Here is a 10,398-nt window from a genome sequence, read left to right on the forward strand (position 1 = left end):
GATGAATTTACAATGTGATTTCAGTGTCGCTTGAGCCAAGATGTCTACTACATGTTTGCAGTAACTGAGAACGCAGCTTCCTGAACTACGCGTATCCTGTTCCCTGCTGCGCCAACATCTTTGGGCTGCAGACAGTACACATGAGTTAGAGCAGCAAGCTGGATAATAATCTGTATCACAAAATGGATGTGCCATGTATAAAGTGGCAAAAGCATGTAGAAGAGAAGTGGACACAACTCGACGCTGATCAAACTGAATGGTTTTCAAGTCTGTCGGAAATAGATCAAGTTTTTGAGCTTGCCCTGTCTCAAATAAAGTAAGTAGCTAACTAGCATGTTTTAGCTAGCCAGACTTAGAATGAATACAGCAGATCAATAGTTTGGTTGCTCACATTAAAATTATCTACAGTCTTTTGTTGCCAGCATGCTTGCAAAACTAGGGCATGCACGGGCCAGCATCTTATCACTTGCAAATCACTGCAACAAAGAGTTTAATGTGTCTGAAAATCTCAGTGTTCAAGACTCAATATTTTCCAGTCAGGAGGACTTAAACTTTCTGTCAGGCGTGTCGAGGGACTACCCTGTCCAGAAGGACCCGGAGCGTGCAGCCAGGTGCAGGAAGAATGGCAACGCCAGCTTCAAGACCAGAGACTACAATGCTGCTGCCCTGCACTATTCTCAGGTAAGGGATGGGGGAATGGGAGAGGGGGGATTTGAACCTGCAACCTCGTGACAATCTGCAGTCAACTATTCAACCACTGAGCTAAACCTATCCCCTATACTCCGATCTGGAGTATATGTGCACACCTTTGTTTCAAGCCCAGCATTCTCACACCTGATGTTGACGGTGTTCTTCCTCATCTCCTTCTCGGTGCTGTTCCGCAGGGTGTGTGTTTGGCCTCGCAGCGCTCCGAGCAGCTTTCTCTCTGCTTTGCCAACCGCTCTGCTGCCCTGCTCCACCTCCAGCACCACCAGGTAAGCTGGTGTGTGTGTGTGTGTGTTTGTGTGTAGTTCCTGTTCCATTTTCTTGTTTCCCCCTGTCGTAAAGGAGTGCCTTGAGGACATCGACAGGGCGCTGGAGCATGGCTACCCCGCTCACCTGCGTCACAAGCTACACGAGCGACGCGCGCTGTGCCTCAACCACCTCCAGCACAAAGCAGACCCGGGAACCGAGGACGAGCAGGGGGCAGGTGGTACAGAGGAGACGCAAACTCACCTGCCCCAGTGTCTACCTGGGACTGGGCCCGTGTCCTCTCTCTCCCCCGGCTTGTCTGTGCGTTTTTGCCCAGGGAAAGGGCGACACCTGGTGGCCACTGAGGGAAAGGCGGCCGGAGATGTGATTCTGGAGGACCGGGCCTACGGCTGCGTGCTCATCCCTGGGATGGAGAGACTGAAGGGGGCAGAGGGTGGGCGGGAGAGAAGGGGCGTGTTTGGGACGGAGGACAGGCACTGCCACCGGTGTCTGTGTGAGGCCGTGAGCCCTGCGCCCTGTGAGGGGTGCAGCTACGCCCGCTACTGTTCCTATCGGTGCAGGAGAGCAGCCTGGGAGGAGCATCATCGCTGGGAGTGTCCAATAGGAGCAGAGCTCAGGGCTTTGGGCGTGATGTCACAGCTGGCTTTAAGGGTGGCCCTGAAGGCGGGACTTAAGGACGTACAGGCGGCTAGAGAGCCAATAAGAGGCATGGATAACGGCTCTAAACCAATCTCAGGAAGGGAGAAACCTGTGTCCAGTACCAGCACATCAACTGACAGAGATGGGGGAGGTGATCCATTTACCTGTTACCATGGGGACTCCTACCAGAGTGTCTACCACCTTCTTCCACACCTGAGTAGCCATACACCCAGCTTGCGCTATCTATACGCAGTCACCATAGCAACACTGTTCCAAAAGCTCAGCAGGGCGGGGCCTCCACCTGCTTCTTGGAACTCCTCAGAGGGCAGGAAGTGTACCAGCGAATCACAGGGTCGGGAGGACAAGAAAAAGCCAATGGACTGGGCTCCGGAGCTGAGCCTTCTGGGAAGTGTAGTTCTGCGGCATTTGTTCCAGCTGAGGTGTAATGCGCAAGCAGTGAGCGTGCTCATAAACACAGGTGAGTCCGAGCCATTTGTTGATCTGACCCACAATCAGCATGCTTTCATTCGCTTCATTCAAACCCCATTGGGAACCACAAGGTCAAAGACAATGACCCCCTCAGAATGACCCTTACCCTCTGACCCCGGGCCTCTCTCTGACAGGTGACTCAGCGGTGCAGTCCACCCAGGAAGTCCGCATTGCCACAGCAATGTTCCCCACGCTGAGTGTCCTGAACCACTCCTGCAGTCCCAACACCAGCCTGGCCTTCGCCACCGGACCCAGGACCGGCCCGCGTTCTCCAGAACCAGAGTCCCCCGCCACGGCTGGCTGTGGAGTCACTGTCACCGTCAGAGCCTCCAGAGACGTCTCCCGGGGACAGGAGATCCTGCACTGCTATGGTCAGGATGCGTCTGGCTGGCTGTTTTACTGTCTGTTTGAATTACTCTCTGACTGGCTATTTTACTGTCTGTTTGAATTACTCTCTGACTGGCTGTTTTACTGTCTGTTTGAATTACTCTCTGACTGGCTGTTTTACTGTCTGTTTGAATTACTGTCTGACTGGCTGTTTTACTGTCTGTTTGAATTACTCTCTGACTGGCTGTTTTACTGTCCGTTTGAATTACTGTCTGACTGGCTGTTTTACGGTCTTTTTGAATTACTCTGACTGGCTGTTTTACTGTCCGTTTGAATTACTGTCTTACTGTTTCTGACTGCCTGTTTGATTCTCTGTGCCTTTCGCTGCAAGCCTCGTTTTGTATCTGTTTTTACTTGTCAGTAGGTGGCATTATGTACTCCCTGTTGTAGCCTTCCTGTTGTAGTCTTCCTGTTGTAGTCCTGCTGACCTCCTCTCCCTCATCCCTCGCAGGGCCTCACAGCAGCAGGATGAAGGTGTCGGAGCGCCAGCGCCTCCTGCAGGAGCAGTACTACTTCCTGTGTGCCTGTGAAGCCTGCAGCCAGGAGGAGGGTTCAGAGGTCAGGGGTGAAAGGTCGGGGTCAGACACAGGGTTAAAGTGTGGGAAGTGCCAGGAGACTCTAAAGGTGAGGGATCACGTTGACGATTATCTTTCATAGTGCATAAACTTGTTCTTTCACAAGAAATGACTCAGGTGTGTGTGTGTGTGTGTTTCAGCCGCTCACTGAGGACGGTGGAGCGTGGTGTGTGTGTCTTTGCGGTCAGCGTGTGTCTCGGGTGGAGCTGGACCTCATGCTGAAGGATGTCAAGGCTCGATTGGAGAAGGCTGTGGAACTCATGGAGGAAGACAGGCCAGGTGTGTGTGTGTGCATGGGTGTGTTTGTTCTTTGGGTGCAGTTGTTTGCATTAACATTTAGTAATTTAGCAGACGCTCTTATCCAGAGCGACTTACAGTAAGTACAGGAACATTCTCCCAGAGGCAAGTAGGGTGAAGTGCCTTGCCCAAGGACACAACGTCATTTGGCTGGATGGGAATAGAACCGGCAACCTTCTGATTAATAGCCCGACTCCATAACCACTCAGTCATCTGACCCTGTTTGCAGTGGTTTTAATTCATGTAACCAGTGGTTGGTATACCAGTTGATCTTCCAACATCTCTCCCCCCTCCTCCCTCCCTCCCCCTCTCTTTCTCCCTCCCCCCCTGTCTCAGATGAGGCCCTGGGGGTTTTACAGAGGGCAGGGCCTCGGTCTGGTCTGTTCCTGGGAGAGACTCACCCACTACAGGGGCAGCTGGCGGACGCTAAGGCCCGAGCGTACGCCACAATGGGTGAGAACTGAGTGTGTGTGCGCTTGTGTGCAGTGACTGTGTGTGTTTATGTATGAGCCTGGGTGGGTGTGTGCAGTGACTGTGTGTGTTTATGTATGAGCCTGGGTGGGTGTGTGCAGTGATTGTGTGTGTTTATGTATGAGCCTGGGTGGGTGTGTGCAGTGATTGTGTGTGTGTGTGTGTGTAGTGACTGCTCTGTGCTTGTACGTATGTGTGTGTCTAGTAGTGACTTTGTTCTGTGTGTGTGTGTGTGTGTGTGTGTGTGTGTGTGTGTGTGTGTGTGTAGGCGACTGGCGACGGGCTGCCTCCCAGCTTGAGAGGAGCGTGGTAGCGGTGGGTTCCCAGTACGGAGAGGACAGCATCGAAGTGGGACGTCAGCTCTTCAAACTGGCCCAGCTGCACTTCAACGGGTGTGTGTGTGCTCACCTCTCATTCCCCTGAAGTAAAGATCTCTCGCTTATTCATATCCAACTGAGGCTGTAGAGATAAGTCATTTAGATGTATGTTTAATTGTTTAACATTTGTACTTGTTCGGGTGGCTTAGTGCGTTTCTGTGCTGATGACGACTCAAACTGTCTTTCCTGTGCCTCTGTCCTTCCTGGGGGACACCAGAGGGTCTCCTGCCCCCGCTCTCTCCGTCATCCCCAGAGCCAGACGCCTCCTCTTCCTCCACTCTGGGGAACACTGCCCCGAACTGCAGGAGCTTCAGGCCATGGAGGACTGCCTTTGTGACGTGTTCTGACACACACACACACACACACACACACACACGGCGGGTCTCACCGCCCAGAGCTGAAGGCCATGGAAGGTTTCCTTCAGGACGCATTCTAACACTCAAATTCAAACGTTATTTTGTAATTGTTTCTGTTTTTGTATGCATTTTTATACATATATTGTTCAATAAACCTATACTTTTTGACCCCGTCAACCATCCTCTGTGAGTTTTTTTGCTAAGCGCCCTCTTTCCTTACTCAGACATCCCAACCTGCAAAAACTAATTTCAGGGAGGTGGCTTCACCGGCTACTATTAAAATACGATAGACTCCCGTAACTTCTGTGAGAGTCTATTTTCTCAGACTCAGATCTTTGGCTCTGGTTATGGAAAAGTTTGCCCCTGGCGTGTGAATTCACGTTCGCCGGGAGCACATTCTGGGTCGAATGGGGAGGGTGTTCCGTCAGGGGCACCATGGCGACGCTAACTACCGTGTTAGACAATAAAAAAACGTTGCGTTACAGTCCTCCACAGGTCTACAGTACGATAAATATGAACGCAGATTTTCCGTGTTCATATTTACCCAGACATACCCTAATGAATACATTGTGCTTATTAAAGTTATGTCTTATGAACTTAGAAGTTTCCTAAGGATTACACATTGTGTCTCACACAGGGTGTGGGGAGTCATGGGTGCGGGCGGAGAAAGAGGAACAAATCCAGACGAATCTCGACCACAGTGTGGGAAACTGTAAGGCTGTATTTTGTGTCTCTCTCCATTTTCAGAAACAACCTTGAAACCGCAGGTGGGATGAGTCGGCAAGAACAACTCTCTGCTGCACGGGATAACGAGCTCAAACCCTTTCTTGTGTTCTTGTATTACTGCACTGTATAATATATGCTGGGGCAGGGACAGATAGCCAGTTGGACTTTGTGAACCAGCCCAAACTCTGTTGCGGGTAGGGAAACGTAGACAGCCCCAGAGCTCTGTACTTGTTGATTTCCAACTGCTGCATTAAAGCTGATATTATCGGACCTCTGGTACTCTAGGCCACTCTTTTAGAACACAGACTTGTGTCATTGAAAACCATCATTAGGGTCCGGTAGGAGGAACTTCCAAATTGACTTGGAAGTTTGTGCAGATTTGTACCATTGATGTATATTAAAACCATTGATGTATATTAAAACATTACTTGAGACAGTTGAAACATTTACATTTAGTGATTTCACAGACACTCCCAAGGACACAATGTCATTTTGCATGGCCGGGAATCGATCCAGCAACCTTCTGATTACCAACCCAACTCCCTCACCGTTCAGCCATCTGACTCCCAAATACAAACAAATACAAATTGGCAGAGAGAGGTGTATTTATGTAAATGTACACAATGCCTTAATTTCTTTGTGTCAATAAATCATCAAATATAATTGACTGATGGTTTTTAAAACATTGTGTTCAATATGACATCATTTTGAGGTACCCTGCAAAGTTTCACCTTGATATGTGAACATATATATGTTTGACTGAATTACAGCTGTTTCAGCTTGGACCAAATCTGGCAATGCTTGCCATAGGAGGGTTAAAACTTCGAAAGATGGTTGGAGTAGTTATTTCACCCTAATCTTGAGCAATTCTTTCGGGATTTAGAGTCATCATAGAGCGAATACCACATAGGTCACCATTTCTGACGGCCGTCAGAATGTGTGACCCACAAAAAAAATATATCGTTTTATTTAAGAATGTGTGTTCCCACCCTAACTGCTTCCCAAATGTATTAAAACTTCGAAAGATGGTTTGGGGTAGTTATTTCATCAATTCACACTAATCTGGAGCCATGTTTTCGGAATTAGAGTCATCATAGAGCCATTACCACATAGGTCACCATTTCTGACGGCCGTCAGAATGTGTGACCCACAAATAAAATGATTCAAGAATGTGTGTTCCCACCCTAACTGCTTCCCAAATGTATTAAAACTTCTAAAGATGTATGGGGTAGTTATTTCATCAATTCACACTAATCTGGAGCCATGTTTTCGGAATTAGAGTCATCATAGAGCCATTACCAGGTCACCATTTCTGACAGCCGTCAGAAAGTGTGACCCACAAACAAAAGGATTTAAGCATGTGTGTTCCCACCCAAACTGCTTCCCAAATGTATTAAAACTTCGAAAGATGGTTTGGGGTAGTTATTTGATCATTTCACACTAATCTGGAGCCATGTTTTCGTAATTTGAGTCATCATACAGCCATTACCACGTAGGTCACCATTTCTGACGGCCGTCAGAATGTGTGACCCACAAAAAAATATCGTTTTTTTTAAGAATGTGTGTTCCCACCCTAACTGCTTCCCAAATGTATTAAAACTTCTAAAGATGGTTTGGGGTAGTTATTTGATCATTTCACACTAATCTGGAGCCATGTTTTCGTAATTTCAGTCATCTTACAGCCATTACCACGTAGGTCACCATTTCTGACGGCCGTCAGAATGTGTGACCCACAAAAAAATATATCGTTTTTTTTAAGAATGTGTGTTCCCACCCTAACTCCTTCCCAAATGTATTAAAACTTCGAAATATGTGTGGGGTAGTTATTTCACAATAATCTGAAGCATTTTTTTCTGGATTTAGAGTCATCATAGCGCGAATACCACATAGGTCACCATTTCTGACGGCCGTCAGAATGTGTGACCCACAAACAAAATGATTTAAGAATGTTTGTTCCCACCCAAACTGCTTCCCAAATGTATTAAAACTTCGAAAGATGGTTTGGGGTAGTTATTTCATCAATTCACACTAATCTTGAGCTATTTTTTCGGACTTAGAGTCATCATAGAGCCATTGCACATAGGTCACCATTTCTGACGGCCGTCAGAATGTGTGACCCACAAAAAAATATATCTTTTTTTTTTTATGTGTGTTCCCACCCTAACTACTTCCTAAATGTATTAAAACTTCGAAAGATATGTGGGATAGTTATTTCACACTGATCTCGAGCATTTTTTTCGGGATTTAGAGTCATCATAGAGCGAATACCACACAGGTCACCATTTCTGACGGCCGTCAGAATGTGTGACCCAAGGAAAATAATTCGTTTTTTAAGAATGTGTATTCCCACCCTAACTGCTTCCCAAATGTATTAAAACTTCGAAATATGGTTGGGGTAGTTATTTCATCAATTCACACTAATCTGGAGCCATGTTTTCGGAATTAGTGTCATCATAGAGCCATTACCACGTAGGTCACCATTTCTGACAGCCGTCAGAATGTGTGACCCACAAACAAAATGATTTAAGAATGTTTGTTCCCACCCAAACTGCTTCCCAAATATATTAAAACTTCGAAAGATGGTTTGGGGTAGTTATTTCATCAATTCACACTAATCTTGAGCATTTTTTTCGGACTTAGAGTCATCATAGAGCCATTACCACATAGGTCACCATTTCTGACGGCCGTCAGAATGTGTGACCCACAAAAAAATATATCGTTTTAAAAAAAAATGTGTGTTCCCACCCTAACTCCTTCCCAAATGTATTAAAACTTCGAAAGATGTATGGGGTAGTTATTTCATCAATTCACACTAATCTGGAGCCATGTTTTCGGAATTAGAGTCATCATAGAGCCATTACCACATAGGTCACCATTTCTGACGGCCGTCAGAATGTGTGACCCAAGGAAGATAATTCGTTTTTTAAGAATGTGTATTCCCATCCTAACTGCTTCCCAAATGTATTAAAACTTCGAAAGATGTATGGGGTAGTTATTTCATCAATTCACACTAATCTGGAGCCATGTTTTCGGAATTAGAGTCATCATAGAGCCATTACCACATAGGTCACCATTTCTGACAGCCGTCAGAATGTGTGACCCACAAACAAAAGGATTTAAGCATGTGTGTTCCCACCCTAACTCCTTCCCAAATGTATTAAAACTTCGAAAGATGGTTTGGGGTAGTTATTTGATCATTTCACACTAATCTGGAGCCATGTTTTCGTAATTTGAGTCATCATACAGCCATTACCACGTAGGTCACCATTTCTGACAGCCGTCAGAATGTGTGACCCACAAACAAAAGGATTAAGGCATGTGTGTTCCCACCCTAACTCCTTCCCAAATGTATTAAAACTTCGAAAGATGGTTTGGGGTAGTTATTTGATCATTTCACACTAATCTGGAGCCATGTTTTCGTAATTTGAGTCATCATACAGCCATTACCACGTAGGTCACCATTTCTGACGGCCGTCAGAATGTGTGACCCACAAAAAAATATCTTTTTTTTTAAGAACGTGTGTTCCCACCCTAACTGCTTCCCAAATGTATTAACACTTCGAAAGATGTATGGGGTAGTTATTTCATCAATTCACACTAATCTGGAGCCATGTTTTCGGAATTAGAGTCATCATAGAGCCATTACCACATAGGTCACCATTTCTGACAGCCGTCAGAATGTGTGACCCGCAAACAAAAGGATTTAGGCATGTGTGTTCCCACCCAAACTGCTTCCCAAATATATTAAAACTTCGAAAGATGGTTTGGGGTAGTCATTTCACACTAATGGAGCATTTCTTTCGGGATTTAGAGTCATCATAGAGCGAATACCACACAAGTCACCATTTCTGACGGCCGTCAGAATGTGTGACCCACAAAAAAATATATCGTTTAAAAAAAAAATGTGTGTTCCCACCCTAACTCCTTCCCAAATGTATTAAAACTTCGAAAGATGTATGGGGTAGTTATTTCATCAATTCACACTAATCTGGAGCCATGTTTTCGGAATTAGAGTCATCATAGAGCCATTACCACATAGGTCACCATTTCTGACGGCCGTCAGAATGTGTGACCCAAGGAAGATAATTCGTTTTTTAAGAATGTGTATTCCCATCCTAACTGCTTCCCAAATGTATTAAAACTTCGAAAGATGTATGGGGTAGTTATTTCATCAATTCACACTAATCTGGAGCCATGTTTTCGGAATTAGAGTCATCATAGAGCCATTACCACATAGGTCACCATTTCTGACGGCCGTCAGAATGTGTGACCCAAGGAAGATAATTCGTTTTTTAAGAATGTGTTCATTCCCATCCTAACTGCTTCCCAAATGTATTAAAACTTCGAAAGATGTTTGGGGTAGTTATTTCATCAATTCACACTAATCTAGAGCATTTTTTTCGGACTTAGAGTCATCATAGAGCCATTACCACATAGGTCACCATTTCTGACGGCCGTCAGAATGTGTGACCCACAAAAAAATATATCTTTTTTTTTTTTTATGTGTGTTCCCACCCTAACTCCTTCCTAAATGTATTAAAACTTCGAAAGATATGTGGAATAGTTATTTCACACTGATCTGGAGCATTTTTTTTCGGGATTTAGAGTCATCATAGAGCGAATACCACACAGGTCACCATTTCTGACGGCCGTCAGAATGTGTGACCCAAGGAAAATAATTCGTTTTTTAAGAATGTGTATTCCCTCCCTAACTGCTTCCCAAATATATTAAAACTTCGAAAGATGCTTTGGGGTAGTTATTTCATCAACTCACACTAATCTGGAGCCATGTTTTCGGAATTAGAGTCATCATAGAGCCATTACCACGTAGGTCACCATTTCTGACAGCCGTCAGAATGTGTGACCCACAAACAAAAGGATTTAAGCATGCGTGTTCCCACCCTTACTCCTTCCCAAATGTATTAAAACTTCGAAAGATGGTTTGGGGTAGTTATTTGATCATTTCACACTAATCTGGAGCCATGTTTTCGTAATTTGAGTCATCATACAGCCATTACCACGTAGGTCACCATTTCTGACGGCCGTCAGAATGTGTGACCCACAAAAAAATATCTTTTTTTTTAAGAATGTGTGTTCCCACCCTAACTG

At 45.5% G+C, this 10,398-nt stretch overlaps 1 protein-coding gene across 3 annotated transcripts; it reads left to right on the top strand.

Annotated features, from left to right (window-relative positions):
* Positions 1-85: 85 nt before the first annotated feature.
* Positions 86-4,740, top strand: smyd4 (SET and MYND domain containing 4). 3 transcript variants are annotated; one of them, XM_084683824.1, is made up of 10 exons: positions 86-316; positions 513-681; positions 885-974; positions 1,048-2,089; positions 2,235-2,471; positions 2,939-3,111; positions 3,203-3,341; positions 3,696-3,812; positions 4,099-4,254; positions 4,425-4,516. In XM_084683824.1, the coding sequence occupies exons 1-9, from the start codon at positions 183-185 to the stop codon at positions 4,251-4,253; spliced, it is 2,256 nt and encodes a 751-aa protein (XP_084539950.1). In that variant the 5' UTR covers positions 86-182; the 3' UTR covers position 4,254; positions 4,425-4,516. The 3 variants fall into 3 exon arrangements, with proteins under 3 accessions (XP_084539950.1, XP_084539948.1, XP_084539949.1); XM_084683822.1 differs by having other exon boundaries at positions 90-316; positions 4,099-4,222; positions 4,425-4,740; XM_084683823.1 differs by having other exon boundaries at positions 90-316; positions 537-681; positions 4,099-4,222; positions 4,425-4,740.
* Positions 4,741-10,398: the final 5,658 nt, after the last annotated feature.

The sequence above is a fragment of the Hypomesus nipponensis genome, chromosome 20 (genome assembly GCF_054491055.1).
Source record: "Hypomesus nipponensis isolate SF chromosome 20, ASM5449105v1, whole genome shotgun sequence".
NCBI classification, from domain to species: Eukaryota; Metazoa; Chordata; class Actinopteri; order Osmeriformes; family Osmeridae; genus Hypomesus; species Hypomesus nipponensis.

Coding starts and splice junctions, on each gene's coding strand:
- smyd4 (XM_084683822.1), top strand. CDS start 183: ATGGATGTGCCATGTATAAAGTGGCAAAAGCATGTAGAAGAGAAGTGG. Junction 317..512: donor CTTGCCCTGTCTCAAATAAA/GTAAGTAGCTAA, acceptor TGAAAATCTCAG/TGTTCAAGACTCAATATTTT. Junction 2,472..2,938: donor GGAGATCCTGCACTGCTATG/GTCAGGATGCGT, acceptor CATCCCTCGCAG/GGCCTCACAGCAGCAGGATG.